The following is a 19,133-nucleotide window of genomic DNA, read 5'->3' as shown; positions in this document are numbered from 1 at the left end:
ATTGTGAAACATGAGCAGAATTTGGGGTTCCCAACCACTGGGGACTGGAGTGTGATCTTTTTATCTTGAGGCCATTATGCTCGAGTGTTAGCAAGCCCATGGATCTTTGTTCTGTAGATGTACAGCTTCTTCTCGTGGACCTCCATAGTGTGGACCAAGGAGTAGGCTTCAAGGAGTACGCCTTCCTTCACCATGTTCATCAAAGCTTCTTTTAATATTCTGCAAAATCGGACAAGTTCTTAAAAGTTTCCACTGGTCATTGCAGCTGAGGGCAAACAAACTAGCCCAAACCCAAGCACCACCAGGAACACAGTGTACCCCAGGATGATAAAGAGACCAGTGAGAGCTGCCCAAGTCAGGGGGCGATCGTGCCCAGCTGTGCTAACTGGCCACTCCTGTATATATTCATCATCCAATGGGACATGTGAGCCAGCCTCTGAATTCAGTATTGTTCTCTCTTTACCCCATTGTGTAGAAGCCAATCGGGCTCTCTGATACACAGACAGGAGCCAGGAAGAAGTGGGCTTCCCTTGTGTCTGCGAGTGTCTCCTTAGGAGGCTTCAAGTCCCCTTTCCTTGCATTTGGAGTGGCCACAGTCAGACTTAAGGAACTGGGAAAATCAAAAGTGCTTTGGGGGTTTCTCTCTCTCCTCTGCTGCAAGGGGACCTCACCCTCTATGACTTGGCTGGGATGTTTTTTTTTTCTAAGACTAGACCTGCTTTGTCTTTTAACCTATTGTTATGTAAAGGAGGCGCGTCTTCCAGGTGGTACTGAGGATGCCCTGTACTAACATGTTAGAATTAACATGTTAGTACAGGGCATCCTCAACATGTTAGTGAGGCATGCCCCTGGAGCCTTTTAGTTAGTTACTCCATACTCCTTCCCAAGGGCCATCTGAGCCCTGCTTCTTCTCATATACTGCCCAGAAAACAACACTTTCCTCTCTGTCATTAGGAAATTCTCCACAGATAGTCCACTTGACACAAATGATTGAGCAGAAACAGTTTGATCGACTATATAAATTTGATTGTCATGTAGCTATAAATAGCGTCTCGCATAGAAGTTATATTTTAATATTTTAGATGGAAAAGTCTTTGTGTATGTGTATATATGTACACTCATGGGGGGGTGCTCATCCATTTTGAGGGGTAGATGTAAATGTTGAGAGTCTTCTTCTATCGTTCTTTTCCTTTTGTTTATTTATTTATTTATTTATTTATTTATTTATTTATTTATTTATTTTTTGAGAGAAGGTCTCACTGGGAACCTGGCGCTCACAGTGCTTGTGCTCTGGGCTGGCTAGGCAGGAAAGCTCTGGGATCCAATAACTAGTCCCGGGGTTCAGACATGCCATGCTGCTTTAGGCTTTTATGTGGGTGCTAGTGACCTAAACTCAGGTTCTCATGCTTACATAGCAAACACTTAACCTGCTGAGTAATCCCTCCAGTCCCTAGAATGCATATCCTACTAATACATTTTAAATGTGTGATAGAATGTCGGGAAATGTTTGAAATGCCTACAATATAATCTCTTAAGAAGCATTTGGGAATTTTGTACTTGCTTTCATGAAAGTGATCTTGCTTTATTAAAACACACATGTACACACACTTGTGCACTTGCACACACACACACACACACACATAGAAAAACAAAACAAAAAACCCTGTTGTGTTGGGCTCTGGAGCTTGCTCATTTGGTAGAGTACTTGGCCGACAGCGTTCGCTCTGTTCAGTCTCCAGCACTGTATAATTTCAACCCTTAGGAAGGTGGAGACAGGAGGATCAGAAGTTCAGGGTCTCCTCTGCTGAGTTCAAGGACAGCCTGGGCTATGTGAGACCCTATCTAAGAAAAGAAGAAGAAGGAAAAATAATGTAGGATGGCCTTTGTACCCCTTTTTGCACAAGAAGAACTGGTTTTTAACTTTTGGTATGTCATCGAGATCCATAGGATTGACCTTGCTGAGACACAGGGGCTATGCCCCAGCGCTCCCTACACATGGATTTTCCATGGTGGTAGCCTTCAGTGTGGTGGTAACGGATAAGTTTTTAATAAGACAAGTCAGCTTAGAGGCAGGGGTTAGCTTTGAGGTTTATTTTTTTCAGCAACTGAAGAGGGCATTTTCTTCAAGCACTACGTGACTTTCACAAGTGTAGCAGCTGTAAAGAAATGATAATGTTTATGTTCGGGGAATGGTGACTTACCCTCTGGGTAGGTACAGGTTGGGGGGTGGATTCCCCTTTTCTCGGCTCCCCCTTGGTCTCCTTGCTAAAGATACAAGTACTTGTCTGTGTTTAGCAGGGGCACACGAATGTGTTCACCGGGGGTTTGTAGTTTAGGATACAAAGCACAGTGTTTAGTATGTTAAATCAAGAGTCAGTCATCTGAAAGAAGCAAAGTCTTTTTTATTTTATTTTTTCCTGTGTCTAGGGTACATTAGTTTAAATGTTAAAAGCAATCCTTGTGGGCTACAGAAGCACTTGGAAGAGCTGAAGGGTGTTTGAAAAATGCACTTGACTTCACGTGCTGAGATGAATGAATAGCTCAGTATGCAGGTTTCACATCTTAGGGGAGCAGTGTTGGTTTTTAAGGTGGCACTCTAAGGTATTCATTTGTATGTTAATGTAAGTTGGTTCTGGTAGAATCTTGGACACATTGTCATAAACATTGGGTAAAGCATATAACTGAATTATTATCTTTGAGAAGTCAGGCTTCTTAGTTTTAAACCAGCTCTGTTTTGGTTTGGCTTGTTCCCATCTTTCCTCTTCCTTCTTCTCCTGTGTGATTTGCTCCAGGTGGTTGCATTTATGCATCATGAGGAACATAGAATAGTGATGGCAGTGGTTGTCCTGCAGATTTTAAGAGGAGAATCACAACAAAGATCTTCTGCCCAGCACTTCCTAGACTCCGCCTAGTCACTCCCCAGGCTAATGTACACCACATCTACTACCATACTACCTAGATGCCTAGGCTGTATGGCATTAACGTACCAAAGCACTGGGAATTCTGTTGCTCTGAAGCCACGGCAGAATTTTAAAATGGCAGACTAACACACAGCCATTCCTCCAGTTGCTTCCTCCCCTCGAACCCCATGTAGCATGAACCCACTTCTGCTGTCCCCAAGAACATGGGGACCTCACATGCTCTGCCAGTGGAGATCACATTTTTATTCCCACTGAGAAGACAGCTTTATTGAAGCCTAGTTGGCATAGAGGAACGTGCACATAGTCTTCAGTCCACAGTTGGGATTTGTGCATGCTCATTAATAGAGTTCATGAGATTCCATATCTGTCCTTGGTGCTGCAGAATAAAAATGATGGAAATGAAGTATGCATGTGCAGCCACCAGCAACAGCAGGAGTGTGCACTGCCCATCTCCCCTGCGAGGTCCCTTCTGTCCCTTGGAGTACTCCCTCCATCCTGTACCCAGCCAGGCAACTGTCAATGCCTTTTATCCCTCCACCCCCGAAATTATATTGCACTTTTAAAATGTTCTGAAATGATACTGGAAATAACACCCCCGCCCCACCTTTTGCTCTGGCCTGTTTCACTGAATATACCTATTTTGAAGTCTATCCACGTTCTAACCGATGTTGCATATGTTCCTACTCATTCTTTCCATTGCTAGGTAATATTCTGTTGCATGGCAATGTCACTGTCTGATTATCCATTTACTTCTTGATGACACTTTGGGAAATTGATAGTATTTGGCCTTTATAAATAAATCTGCTACAGGCTGAGCATCCCTAATCCAGAAACCCCAAATCTAAAATATTCAGCAATCTGGAACATCTCAAGTTGCAAACATTTTGGATAAGAGATGTTGAACCTGTAAATGAAGACTCCCAGCCTGTGAGTTTTTAATTCTCTTTATAATCAGAAGAGCAAATGTTTTGAATTCTGATGGCCTTTTAACTTGCTCTTTAAAGGCTTTGGTGCTAAATCTAAGAAATGTACACAATTACAAATTTTCCTCCTCTGTTTTCCAGAAGTTTCATATGTTTAGATCTGTGCTTAAATTTGAGTTAATTTTTACCCATCAAGGGAGATGTGAATGAAAGTTCCTGTTTTTCTATATAAATATTGAATACTGGTATCCTTTGTTGAACAGAGTATCCTTTGGCTTGAAATTCTGTGTGTGTTTGTCAAAGCTCACTTGTCCCCGAATGTGAGTGTCTGTTGAAGGCTTTCTCTTTTGTTTCATTGATCTGTCTTTATGCCAATGCCACGACATCTTGATCATGGCTTGATAGTGAATCCTATTGATGCTGTTGATCATCCTTCAACTTCATGCATTTCCAAGCTGTTTTTTTTAGCTGCTTGGGATTTTTAAACTCTAGAGGAAGTTTGTCCTCTTGTACAAGAAAATCCGAGAGATTTTTTTTTCTCCTGCAATTGCATGGAGTCTATAGGTCAATTTGAGGAGCTGTGATAGATCTGCAGTAATTAAGGATAGTCCTAGAGATGGATTAGAGGGGATGATGGGCCAGTATGGAGAGACTGGGATGGAACTGCCTTCAGATGGTGCATAAAGATGAAACCAGTGACTCAGGATCCAAGACCTCAACTGGGAAGTGAGTGACAGAAATGAGCACATACCTCCTCAGGAAATCCCTTTCAGAGAAGTCCAAGGGGAAGGCCTGGGAGGGCAGTTCTTGGAACAGCTCAGGCAATGATTGGAATCTAGGATTGGTAGGAAGAAGCAGTAATTTTTTTTTTCCAGAAAGAAGGACAGCAGTGAGAGCTCAGGCTCCATGCTAAGGGACAGTGAGAAAGGAAAATTGGCCAGAGTGAGTTCAGTGGCCTAGGAGAGACCCAGAAAGGTTGTGCTACAGGACACACCTGAGGGATGTTCCCACTCCAAGAATTGTGTCCTATAGCGCAGTAATGTCTGTTGTACAACTGAATTGATCATTGGTCTAGGACAGGAGGAAGTCCAAAGTAATTTTGCTATCTTCCCTTCCCCAGAGACATTTGACCATGTCTAGAGATATCTTTGGTTGTCCTAATTACTGAGGGTAGACAAGGCTTTCGCTTTCTAGTAAAAAGAGGCCAAGAATAATGTTAAATGTCCTGCAGTGTACATGGAAACTGCTATCTCCAGCTCCCAGCAGTTACCTTCCCAACATGTTGAAAACATGATCCAGAGGGGAAGGATGAGAAGTGGGGGGAGATGAGAGGTGATGGCTGAGAATCCATGGATCCGATGCGTCTAGGAGAATCACTCTTGTGTGGTCACTAGAAACTTGTCCTGGGTCATTAAGTATTAGCCTGAGGATCTCCACTGAGGATTTTTTGAAAATTCTCCCAAATGTTACCAAATCAAGGTAATTGAACACAAGGATACCTTGAGTAAATAGTAGAAATTTGAAATAACTGAGTAAGCTCCTTTCAGAAAACAATTCTGCATGGACATGGCAGTATCCATTGAGAAATTTATTGATTGGTCAGCTTTTGATTGCAGCTAATAGAAAACCTAACCCAAAGTGTGTGAATAACATAAAGAAAGCTAACTGGCACAGAAGACTGAAAAGCCTAGCCTTTACACCAAAATAACCAGGGTGTATTGTTCATGCAGACCTGGGTTCATATAACTGCTGTGTGCCAACTCTTCCCAGGACACTTTCTTTCCTTTTTCATTTTCACCCAGGGGATAACCTTGATTTTCCTGTCATGATAGTTTCCCTTTGATCGATCCACTTTAAATTCTGAACCTAACCATGAATATGTTGAGCTCTTGCCATTAGGCTAGTCTGAGTTGAAATAGGAAAGAATGTGGGTTTTCTCATTCATAGTTTTTTAATGCCATATTGAAATGAAAGAATTTGGGAGCATCTATCTGATTAGAGCAAGGATATTAAAATTGAATTGACTGAGCTACGAGGATGTCTCAAGTCTGTAAAGTGCTGACTACACAAGATGCAGGGCCTGAATTCAAATGCCTAGCGTCCATGTAGAAAGGAGGGTGCCAAGAATCCTAGTCACAGAGGGATGAAGATAGGAGAATTCTTAGGGCTCAGATGCCTGCCAGTCTAGCCAATCATTGAACACAAGATTCAGTGAGAGATCTCTTCTCAAAAATATAGATGGTGTCTTAGAGTTTCTGTTGCTGTGATGAAACATTGTGACCAAAAAACAAGCTGAGGAGGAAAAGGTTTATTCAGCTTACACTTTCAAAGCATGGTTTTTCATTGAAGGAAGTCAAGACAGGAACTCAAACAGGGCAGGAACCTGGAGGCAGGGGCTGATGGAGGGTGTGCTGCTTAATGGCATGCTCCTCATGGCTTGCTCAGCCTGCTTTCTTATAGAACCCAGGACCACCAGCCCAGGGATGGCACCACCCACAGTGGTCTGGGCCCTCCCCCATCATTCACTAATTAAGAAAATGCCTTACAGGTGGGTCTTATGGAGGAAGTTTCTCAACTGAGACTCCTTCCTGTCTTATGACTCTAGCTTGTGTCAAGTTGACACAAAACCAGTCAGTACAGATGGAGAGCCATTGAAGAAGACACCCAAAATTGCCTGTGGCCTCCACATGCTGTGTGTACATTTGTTCCTTCCTGTCCACATGAGAAATACACAGAAAGCCAATGCCTTTAGAATGCAGTTTGGGACCTGCCATGTATGTGTGTGTGTGTGTGTGTGTGTGTGTGTGTGTGTGTGTGTGTGTGTGTGTGTGTGTGTGTGTGTATATATATATATATATCACATTTTATTTTTTAAAAAATCTGAAAAACATGACAACTGGAAGATTTACAACTGTGTAAGTGACAATGGAAAAGTCAGAAACAGGTTAGGAGTCCCTGGAAATGGAGTGTAGTCTGCGTTGCCCAAACTGTATGCTGAACACACACAGAGGAGACAGACAAAAATGTAGATATGGGCAAGCCACCAAGAATGAACACGGGTGAGAATGAGCGTGAGCCAGCAAAGAGCTCTTTGTCCCTTCGGTGCCAGTTCACCAAGCATGAATGTCCTGGGGTGCTTCTCCTAACGGAGGCTGACACTCGTCATCAGACATAGCTGTGAAAGCTATAGAGTTCATAACTGTGCTCATCCTAACTAGTGGGCCAGCCCAAACGTAAACGCTGTCTCCATTTATCACTCATGTGGCACTTGTTGGGTTAGTCTGTGCTTGCATTCTTGGCTTTATACCCAGGAAAGTGTGTTCACGTACATTGCTACCCGCCTTAGCAAAAATGCGAGGCATTTATTCTTCTAGGCAATATGCTAGGCATATTGTCTCTAATGAGTGAGTTTCTCACCTCACCAGTCTTCCGACTTGATGAAGACAACTCTATCCCAGTCATTTGAATGATGACGTAATATTTGGCATGATAGATGTTTGGCAGTTTCGTTTCTTACTGGTGGACGTGGATGTACTCAGTACCACCCTTGCCAGCCCTGATGCCCAGCAGCAGCCCTGCTGCAGATGTCTCTGTGCTTACACACTTACATACTGGTCCTTTTTTCCCTATAGGGTAGATTCCCAGAAGTGGAATTGCTTGGTCAAACGGTATGTGTGTTTTTAATTTTCATAGACATTGCTACATTACCCGAAGGAATAGCAAGCCACCTCCCATTTCCTGCATTTTCTCCAGCCCTAGATGCCCCTTTTAAATTCTTGCCGGCCTTATTGTCTCTAATGATTGATTTTTCATTTTCTCTCCTGCCGCTAATGCTGAGTCTCAACTGTCTGAGTTCCTTTTTTCTTCATCTCATTTTCATAGCCCATCTTTCCATTTTCAAATTCTAGGAGCCCAGTTTTTAATGGTGTTAATCGTTTGTTATATGTGTGAAAACATCTCTGTGGTATTTTTTCCCTCTATGTATAATGTCTCCTGTCAAGTGGAAATTGTTAATTGTTTAATCAAAAATATCTTTCCATTTATGACTTCTGAGATTTCTGTTGTGCTCCACATGGTTTGATTACCTCCAGATCATGAGAAATTGTCTTAAATATTAAAAAAAAAACACAAAACATCCGAATGTTAATCCAATTTTCAATGTAGGATGTGATATGAGGCAGGGTCCTGTTTCTTTTTGTTTCTCAGATGCATAAGCTGTGACCCAAGTTCAAGCTATTACAAGACCCTTGATTTGCCCTGGGCGGTGGTGGCACATGCTTTAATCCCAGCACTTTTGAGGCAGAGGAAGGCAGATCTCAGTGAGTTCAAGGCCAGCTTAATCTACAAAGCAAGTTCCAGGACAGCCAGGACTACATAGAGAAACCCTGTCTCAAACAAACAAACAAACAAACAAACAAACAAACAAACAAAACAACCCCCCCCCCAAAAAAAACCTTCATTTTTCATGGGGCTGAAATGTTAACACTTGTCATATGGAAAAATGGCATATGTGTGTTTGGGTTTACCTCTGACCTGCCTTTTCTAATTACTTTGTTTCTGTCTGTACCAACCTAATTCTATTCTGTGACTCCCCAGGGACTTGAAATATATGGTAAGTTATCTCTAGCCTTGGTTTCCTGTGTGTCACAGTTGTTTTTAATTTTCTATATTCTGATTTACAGTTTAACGTTAGAGACATTTTATATAAATGTTTCTCTTCTTTTATTTATTTTTTAATTTTTAAGTTGTATTTATTTGTTTACTTACTTAGTTATCTTTTTGAGACAGGTTCTCACTCTGTTACCCTGGCCCTCCTGGAACTCACTATGTAGACCAGGTTGGCCTGAACTTACAGAGACTCAAGAGGGCTGGGATTAGAGGTGTGTGCCACCATGCCCAGCTTACATGTGTTCTAAATCCGAAAGATGATAAAACAGTAGGTAGAACCAAAAAGGAGTTTTTCTCAGTGTGGAGGGTCCTTTTACCTGATGCTAATAATTAGAATAATACCTTCCAATAAACTGCAAGTTATTTCTTCTGTCCATTCTAGTTCTTTCAATGCGATTTTGTTTTCTCTGTGATACCTTCTTAATCCTTCCAAATTGCAGAAACTAGGGAAACAGACAGGACATTGTAATCCATCAGAGAATTGTGCCATTGCATTAAACTTCATGTGCTTTAAGCTTTCAGTGACTGTGGTGTTATAAATGATTGGCATTTCTGTTGTAGACTCATTGATGAGGATTATGAGCTACCTTTGAAGTGCCTAATAAAACAGTTTGCTTAGAATAGTTTATGGTTTTGTTCTTTTTAAGCTTAATATGGAACATTTCATGGATTTTGAACTGTTATACTTGGACGTTTTGGGGGAAATTATCTAATATTTGAGTTGGTTAAGACAATTATTGACTTTTAATTTATATTTACAGGGCATTGGCTTAACTCCATTCCCTAACATTCTTAAATTCTTTTTGAAAACTTTTATTGGCATAGTGTTAAAGAAATAACTTCTTGTTTTTAAGAATTTGAGGAGCAGAAGAGATAGCTCAGTGGTTAAGTGGTGGCACATGCCTTTAATCCTAGCACTCAGGAGGCAGAAGCAGGTGGATCTCTAAGTTCAAGGCTAGCCTGGTCTATAGAATGAGTTCGAGGATAGCCAGGGCTACATAGAGAAACCCTGTCTCAAAAAACAAAACAAAACAAAAAAACAAACAAACAAAAAAAACATTTGCTGCTTCAAGCTGAGGACTGGATTCAGATCCCAGCACCTAAGTCAGGTGACTTCAGACACATGTAAGTCAGGTTTCAAAAGACTGATGTCCTCTTCTTACCTCTCTGTGTACCCATATATATATGTGTGTGTGTGTGTGTGTGTGTGTGTGTGTGTGTGTGTGTGTGTACACACATTTATACACACATGCACATAAAAATATAAAATTAAATCTTAGAAGTATTTCAGATACTAAAGTTAAACATTAGTATTACCCGTTGTTTCTAAATATGATGGCACATACCTTTTAATCTTAGCATTTGGGAGGCAGAGGCAGATAAATATGTGAGATTGATGCCAGTTTGATCTACACAGTGAGTTCTAGGTCAAAAGGGACTTTAGGGGCTGGAGAGATGGCTCAGGGGTTAAGAGCACTGACTGCTCTTCCAGAGGTCCCGAGTTCAATTCCCAGCAACCACATGGTGGCTCACAACCATCTGTAATGAGATCTGGCGCCCTCATCTGGCCTGCAGGGATACATGCAAGCAGAACACTGTATATGTAATAAATAAATCTTTAAAAAAAAAAAAAAAAAAGGGACTTTATAGTGAGACCTTGTCTAAGGAAACACACACACACACACACACACACACACACACACACACAATTGCCTGTTATTAAAATAATGCTAATATTAGCTCACACATTAATACATATGCAAATACAGCTGAGATCTGTATTGTTCTTATGAAAATAGAGGGACTTCCCCAGGTAGGTTCTACGTGTGCTTTTTTTGATTAAAGAAAAAACATCATTAACTTTGCTGTAGCCATTATTAAAATGACGAAAGAATTCGTGTATTGTAAGCACTGAGTTCTATAACTGGATATAAGTATGAATGAAAAGGAAGAGCCCTCCTAATTTTAATGGTAGTTTAGTTTTAAGAAATGGATTGGGAAGGCACTTCTGTGTGTACATATAATAAAGATGGTAATTTAGAAAAAGGAGGGACATTAAGTTATGCAGAAGACTCAAATGAATGGTGACAGTTGAAGTTTTCTTTATATGATCTTTGATTGTAACCATTTATTCTAAAGAAGGTGATCAAGTTATTTCCTCCCTTCTGTGAATTCCTATGTGCCCATTCACATCATGGTTCTTTTCTCCAACTTATTCCTCTAATTTCACTCTCCACTAATGAGCAATAAGCAGTGGACTTCCTTTTGTAAACATAGCTGCGTGTCCTGGTTGAGATCAGCAGAATGTTGTTGTTTTCAGAACAGTTTTGTTGTTGTTTGTTCTGTTTTTGCTAAAGAACAAGAACGCTTTCAGTGATATGTGGCAGTTGAGATTTAAAGGACAGATGGAATGAAATGAATGATTTCTGCTGGCCAGTATCGAAATCAGAACCAGCATCGAGGAAGTGGTAATTAGAAGACACGAAAGTGAGACGAGCTGAAAGCCACGAGTTAGTCATGAAATATGCAAAGATCGACAAATGATGTTAAATAAAAGGCTTATCATGTTTCCTGGTTTCCAAATAAACTGTTTTCATCAACCCAAAAGTGTTTCCTGCACCCAAGTTCTAATCATCATTACAACTGACAGAGACAATAATCATAAATATAAAAAGATATAATTAGAGTAGATGTCAGATGTAATTATGTGTGTATCTGAGGAAACACCACATTGTTATCTTAAAGTAAAATTCTGCTTAGAATGTAGACAAAACCTCAGAAATTGAAAAGCTTAACTTAAAACAAAAAAGAGACACTAAAGGACACATCATAAGATTAACCATAATGAAGGAACCAAAATTTCTAATAATTTAAGTATGTATGTCTTCGGTTTGTTCCAGGGGTACCCTGTCACTGAGAGATAGGAATGTTTAAACTAGGGCAGAAATTTTTTTTTTTTGGTTTTTCGAGACAGGGTTTCTCTGTGTAGTTTTGGTGCCTGTCCTGGATCTCGCTCTGTAGACCAGGCTGACCTCGAACTCACAGAGATCTGCTTGGCTCTGCCTCCCGAGTGCTGGGATTAAAGGCATGCGCCACCATCGCCTGGCTGAAAATATCGTTTTTTAAACAAATAAGCCTGGAAAACCACCTGTGATCACAGCTTGGCAGAGCTGTGAGAGGCTCTGGGCATTGCTGTGGCCATGGCACAGTGCTCTATTCCTGAAGGGACAAAACTGTAGTTGTTGCGATGGCACAAGGTGTCCCAAGTTACTTATGATGGCCACATATGAAGTGATTGATTAGAAAGAGGAAAACAACAGTCATAGAAATAAGTAGTGCTCATGGGAATTAAGAAAAGTTTCAGTGTTCTGAAACTGCAGCACGGAGTTAAAAAAATCATGCACGCCGATCTATTTCTTTTATTTGACTTCACTTTAAAATTTTTTTATCTGTGTGTGTGTGTGTGTGTGTGTGTGTGTGTGTGCAGGCATGTGTGTTGGATGTGTGTGGGTTTGCAAATGCCATTGTGTGTATGCATGTCTGTGTGCAAATACCATTTGTGTGTGTGTGTGAGTGTGTGTGTGTGTGTGTGTGTGTGTGTGTGTGTGTGTGTACCTCAGAGGACATCTTCATGGAGTCCGTTCTAGCTCTCCATTTTTATGTGGGTTCTCAGATTGACTTGAGGTCGCTAGGCTGAATCAGCAAGCATGTCTATCTGCTGCACCATCTGGCTGGCCCTTTGCTTTTGACAAGGTCTCATGTAGTCCACGTTGACCTCAGACTTGCTATTATGCAACTGAGGATGCCCTTGAACCTTTGATCCCTCTGCCTCCATCACTTGAGTGCAGGGATTGCAGGCACCAGTCCCCATGCCCTTTGTCTTCATACACAGGCTTTGTGTATGCTAGGCAAGGCCTCTACCCATTGAGCTACGCCCCCAGCCCTGCATGTTTATTTAAGTAAGTCAGCTATGGTTCTATTACAGCCCCAGAAGTTAGCATACAGATACTAAACAAATGAAAGTGTTGACCAGAAAATGATGCTGTCCCTCCAGAGCCTTTTAGGTGTTGTGTTCAAAGCAATACCCTAAAGTCAGGGCAATCTTTCTGAATTGAAGAGTGAAGAGCCTTCATTCATAGGCACTCTTTTAAAATTTTTTTATTTTATGTGCAGTGGGGTTTTGCTTGCACGTGTGCCTGTGTACCACCACGTGTGTGCACACGTGTGCCTGTGTACCACCACGTGTGTGCAGTGTTTGCAGAGGACAGGAGGAGGAACTGACTTACAGACTGCAGGAGCTGCTGTGTGGGGGCTGGCAATTGAACCCTTGTGATCTAGAAGAGCAGCCAGTACTCTTAACTGCTGAGCCATCTCTCCTGCCCCCATTCATAAGCGTTTTTAACCTAGATCTGACTGAATGGAAACTACCCTTGTGGTTTGTTGTACTTCCATTATAAATAAAATAAAAATGAATTAAAACTAAGAAGGCGGCTTACATGCATTAGTTATCAATTTATGGTTTGCAAAGGTTGCCTATAACTGTGACTTCACTCAGCATGGTTTTAATCAAATCTGGCTGCCCTGTTCTTGTTCTAAAATGCTTCTCTTGTTAAGTATTGCGTTCTTGTGTTTGGCATCATCCTAAATTGCTTAGAAATGAAATGCCACCGTCCTCCTATTTTCTTTTGTCTTAGTCCACTACAAGAAAATGCTAAGCTTCCTCCACACAGGAGGTCACAAAATATTGATGCAACCATGTTGACTTCCATACTGCCTAGAGTTTAAACATCTGTGTTTAGGCTGAAGTGTGATGGCATTCCCCCAGAGGGATCAGTTCTTTCAGAGCAGGGACCTACCCTGTCCCTTGGCTCAATGGAGAAATTGTTAATCAGTGATCATTGTCATCTGAGTGCTTGCCTTGCCTGCTGGCTGGTCTTCTGGCCACTAAAAGTATGAGTCCAGACTGCTCCATTTATTTGGAGAAAGCCACTGGGTCAGTAGTTGCTGACCCTTATTCTCTGTGCCTTAAAGCAGAATAGCTGCCTCCATCATCTGGGAAACCTATTGTGAGCTGGTGACATGTGTCTCCAGCTGCATTTGGCTTCTAGGTTAAGCCATGTCAAAGGACCACCTTTTAAAATGACACTTCAAATTTGATCCCTCGCAATTAATCGTCACAGTCTCTTTATCCATATGGATGTTTAAATGTCAGTCCCCTCTGTTTTCTTCTGTCCTTTCTGCTAGCATTCAAATTCTAATGAGTGAAAGAACTACTCGCAAAGAAAAACATAGAGCCAGAGAGAGAGAGAGCTCCCATCTCAGTGATGCATTTGTTAAAGGCCAATATACTATTGCCAAGAAAGAGATAGGGCTATTGAAATGTATGAATAGGAAACTTCAAAAGTGGATGTGTCAAAGAGATAGAAAGTAAAGATATTTTAAATATAATTGCAGTTGTATTCAGTGGCGAACAAAAAAAAAGTCAAAGTATTTCTGTTTAATGCCATCCTGAAGTGTGGAAAAATGTGTAAGAATGAGTGGAATATTCACAGGAAGGCGGGTACCTCAGCATCCTCCAATTTAGGATGGCACATGTTCCCAACCTCCCATTTATCTGACCAGGTCCTCACCACATCTGTTAAGGCCCCACATTTTCATCTTCCCAGGCTTCCAGCTGTGGAGCGTAAGATCACATTTGTAGGAATACTCTGAGTGAACAAATATTTTCTTTCACAAGGAGCTTTCAGAAGTATCCTTTTATCTCCTAGATGGCCAGGTCCCCTGGAAGCCTGAACAATGAAGATTCTGAGCAAGCTATTCTGGGCACCAGAACCATGGGAGCTGAACACACTTTGAAGTGCACTGCTCCCCATTGAGGGCCACAGTAAAAAAAAAAATGGGGTTTTCATAGTCTTTGCATTGATGTCTGCAAAGCCAGATGGCTGTGTAAAATGATCCCCAAAGCAGGATGGCTGATTAAAAGAAATGCCAGGTAGCTGAAGGTTTCCATACTCAACATGAGCCTGGCACACAAAATTGTTCTCTTGGGGTGCGTTAATGTTAGGGAATCTCACTCTTGCCTCTTTGGGGGTCAATCAGAGACAATATGGCCAGGTATTGGCAGCAAGAGTCTTAGAAATGCAGGCTGTCACTCTGTAGCAGTCATTGGGGGAAGGGATATTTCCAGAGGAAAAGAATGACCTGGGGGTGTTGCTTCTGGGGGTGGTAGGGTCTTTCTGAAGTAGCGAGTTACATCAAGCTGCTGGCCCTTTAGCTTCTTATTGAGGTCCTGGATCAGTGTCACCCTGGAACCCCAAAAGTTCCATGCGATACCCCTAAGGGTACCTGATGCTCGTGCATTCCTTTGTGGGGTGAATGATGAGACTGGGCACAGCTGCTCTTACATGTTTGTGGCTGCTGTAGAAATCACTCTGTCTGGATGTGTGACCTTGCACACTGGCCTATGCCTAAGGACAGTCATATATTTCAAGTGGTTCAGTGGGGGCTAGTGAAACTTGGCCTTGGAGACAGAGGAGTTCATAGGTGTGACAAATTATTCTTTGGCTTCCCAACCCACCAGCAGCCAAAGGAAGAAAAAGCCTATCATAAAAAGAGTTAGCTGTTTTTCCATTAAGAAGCCCTTTAATCCTGAGATGAACAGCGTGTGACAGGGGTTTAAAAACCAAGCCACCTGGTCCTCCTGCTGTCTCCCTGTGGCCACCTCTCCCCTTGGCTAATCAGATATGAGGCTGATGAACAGACACAGCAGAAGTGGCTGAGGACCTGGCACCAGGCTATTTCGTTGAAAGAGCTAATTTCGGAAGAGTTTGTGTGTTTTGACCTCTTTGAACTTTTATGATCCTTTCAAAGAGGAAAATAATTTCAACATGGAAGCATTTCTAAGAATCACATTGGAGAATGAATTGATGTGTATATACTTGTTATTGTGGCCCATCTTTTGAGTGGATGGAAATAGAGCATCTGTGCTATTTTAATGGGGGCAAATTGTTCTCGTAGAAATATTTAATTTAAATGATAGTAATTTAAATAAAATTCTATTAGTCTTACAGGTGAGTGTGTAGGGAAACTACAGAAAACAGGCAGGCAGAAATGCGTTCAGAATTCTCTGATATTATCATGGGGCAGGGGTGGAGAGCAGTAAAAGCAGACCACTGGCTGCTCTTCCAGAGGACCTGGGTTCAATTTCCAGCACCCACATGGCAGTACACAACTGTCTGTGACTTTTGACCTCTGTGGGCACCAGGCATATATATGGTATGCAGACAAAACTCATACATATATAATAATAAATTAATAAAAATTAAAGCAAAGGTGTTAATTTTCACTGCTGTGTTTTATACATTAAGTGAGGTTTCCTTTAGGTTCTTCGAATGCTAATAGTCTTAAATTTTAGAAATAAGGTAGCAATTTATTTTGCTGTGCATATTTTTCATGGTAAATTCTCACAGATAAGAAGGCATTGATGAATTTTTTCTGATTGCTTCCATCATTGAAAAAGATAGTAATATATGGAGTCAAATGGTACTTCCACACTCATTTTAAGACATTTTCCAGGTGTTTGTGTTCTTTATGCTCCTTTATTGACAATCATTGATTCTTGCTATGTATTTTCTTTCCAGCTGGCTGGTACTTTCTGAGTTGACCAGTTGTCAATGAGTCAAATGCTCCATTTGGCCATGAATTTGCTGACTTCAGACAGAAATAGGCAATAGAGCTGTGTGTTGGATGCTTCTAGAAATCATGTCCACCTGTTGAGGGCACTGTGGACAGTACTTATTTTTAGTGTTGCATTTCATCAAATATCAAGTGATGATGTTTCCCCTAAGCCATTGATACAAAAAAATCCAAAAAGGTTTTCCATCTTATGCACTGGAAATCACTCTGAGCAACACATTTTACTAGATTCTAGGAGTCCACAGAGACTCCGTGTTCTTTCAGAGAATAGAACCAATTGTCTGTGACACTTTGGCTCCGTGAGAGCTCCCAGGAACAGCACAGCAGCCCATCTTAGACAAATCGTGATTTGTAGTGTGACTTATTGATCGTGGAAGGAGCCTCAGCGTTGTTCAGTTGGTATCATTCATGTTAGAGTGTATATATACTGTCCTGCTAGAGTGGAGGGTCCTCAAGAGCAGGGTCTTTGCAGTGTTGTTCATGCAAGCATGGTGCCTAGGAGCTAACAGGTGTCCCACAATACCTGTAGAATATAGTTGTGTGTGATTTGAAGTCAGATATTTCCTTTACCTCTTGGCAGTTTCTTGGTGAAAGCCCATCCTTTACTTAATTCATAACTAGAATTCCTACATACTTGTTTCATGGAAAATGTGTGGTGTTCCAAATGCACTGCTGGACTTGGGTTTTCTAGCTAATGCATTTCCAGGCTGGTATACTTTAGTTTTTTATCTCAAATCTTTTCTGAGAACAGAGAAACTTGGTGGATTTTCTTTGAAAGATTTTTAAAGTGAGGACTGAAGTGATAGCTTAGTGGTTAAGAGCACTGACTGCTCCTCAGAAGGAGCCGGGTTCAATTCCCAGCACCCACATCACAGTTCACAACTGTCTGTGCTCTAGTTCTAGGGGCTCCTATACCTTCTTCTGGCCTTTGTAGGTACTGGGCACATACATGATGCATAGATAGACATACATGCAGGCAAAACACCCATACATATAAAATGCAATGTTTAACTAAAAGGTAGGGAGGGCGTACAATGAGATGCTTCAGTGTGCAAAGGAGCTTGCTGTCAGACTTCACTGATGACTTGTTTGGTACCCTGATACTCCATAATAGAACGAGAGAACTAACTCCAGCCAAGTGCTCTCTGTCCTCCACATGCTCAACTTGCACACACACACACACACACACACACACACACACACACACGCACACACGCACACACACACACTAAATCAATCCACCAACCAATCAACCAATCAATCAATCAGTCTATAAGGGTTTAGAAAAATAGTGATGTATTCATTATTGATTATTCTTCTAGGCATCTATATAAAAGAGACTAATTTCCTTGCCATCTTACATTCGGTTTATACATGCTGAGGTTTGTGGTCAACATTCTCAGCATAGGAAACATAGGTACGAATTGAATAGTGTAGAACTAAATGCCATGCAAAACGTTATTTCCTGTTCAGCAGGCTTGCACTTCTTGCGTCACCACTTTATTGGGGGTGAGGGTCATACAGCTGAAAATAGCTATTAGCTGATGCAATCTGATTTGATTTTCTGGATAAGAGAAAGAAACAGGATTGAGGGGGTGGAGGCGTAGCTGATGGGGTTGTGGCATCTAAGCCCCATCATTTGAGGTGGATTGTTTTTCTCGGGAAAGTATAAAAACATACTCGAGAACAGAAAGCACCAAATTCTCTGGGGTAAGAGAAGGAAGCTGAGGAGAGGGAAGGGTCCTGGGAGCTTTCAACTCTTTGTGTATTTGATTTGTTAAGCTGGGTTATTGCTGTACAGGAAGGCTTTCGTCATGCTAGTCTCTTCTTAGGGTTTTTATTAAGCAAACAATAAAAGAGAATGGATATTCATGGAAGTGGTATTTCCCCAGTCAACTGATAAGGATCATTAAAGAATATTGATTGCATCTCCAGATCCTTCAGCTTCTGCCAGGTATCTCACAGGACAGTGAGCAGAAGGAATGAATGGAGTGTTATAGAAGCAGAAAATTACCTTCAGGAGACATTGCTGCATAGAATGCTTGTGCATATATGAGCTTGTTGAATCATCATAAGTGAGCAGTTACTGTATGCCTAGTGTGTAATCATTTGCATTTAATTCTTCCTTCATCCATATAGTTTGTTTCTATATATGCTGTTGATACCTACATATCTGGCCAGGCAGTGGTGGCACATGCCTTCAATCTCAGCACTTGGGAGATAGAGCCAGGTGGATATCTGTGAGTTCAAGGCCAGCCTGGTCTACAGAATGAGATCCAGGAGAGGCACCAAAGCTACATAGAGAAACCCTGTCTCTAAAAACCAAAATACACACACACACACACACACACACACACACACACACACACACACACACATGTATGTATGTATGTATGTATGTATGTATGTATGTATGTATGTATGTATCTGTGTGATAGCATGTGTATAGACTTTGAAACATGGGTTAACATTAGTATCTGGCTTCTAATCATCTTGATTATAGAAAAGGAACATCGTTGTCAGGGTAGAAAGCTCCATACCTTCCTCTTACTATTGGCCTTCTAATCAGTGATTTTCTTGGGATACACCCCTGACCACTATGTGACATAGCCCTATGCATATAAGTGTTGGTGGCCAAGAATTATATAATCCAAGGAGTAGCTTGAGAATGAGATAGAGATGAGCAGGGAGATACATGGAAAGATTTGGTCACTTGAGAGAAAAAAGAAGCATTGTGCTAGACCTGGAGAGAGGATGAAGATGCCCTTTGTTGTTTACTTGGGTCCTGTAACAATGCAGTGTAAACCACATGACTTAAGCAGCAGAAATTTATTGTCTTTATTCTGACAGGTAGACATCTGAACTCATGGGGTCCCCGGGGCAACTGCCTCTGAGGATGGTGACAGAAAAATCTCTTCCACATCTC

General features: G+C 41.4%; 1 protein-coding gene across 9 annotated transcripts in view; it reads left to right on the top strand.

The window, feature by feature from the left end:
* The window catches only part of Mast4 (microtubule associated serine/threonine kinase family member 4), a 590,473-nt gene that overhangs the window by 322,422 nt on the left and 248,918 nt on the right, over nucleotides 1-19,133 (top strand). For 5 of the 9 annotated variants that reach the window (XM_052743379.1, XM_052743381.1, XM_052743377.1 and 2 more), the window contains one exon: nucleotides 7,477-7,512. The exons of the other annotated variants lie outside the window; for them this stretch is intronic. In XM_052743379.1, the coding sequence (XP_052599339.1) occupies nucleotides 7,477-7,512 (36 nt within the window). The remainder of the gene's footprint in view (nucleotides 1-7,476; nucleotides 7,513-19,133) is intronic. 9 annotated transcript variants of the gene reach the window in all.

Source organism: Peromyscus californicus, unplaced genomic scaffold (assembly GCF_007827085.1).
Source record: "Peromyscus californicus insignis strain IS unplaced genomic scaffold, ASM782708v3 Scaffold_18__1_contigs__length_77618521, whole genome shotgun sequence".
NCBI classification, from domain to species: domain Eukaryota; kingdom Metazoa; phylum Chordata; class Mammalia; order Rodentia; family Cricetidae; genus Peromyscus; species Peromyscus californicus.
Note: the sequence above shows the minus strand (reverse complement) of the source record. Positions and strands in the feature narration are given on the sequence as shown.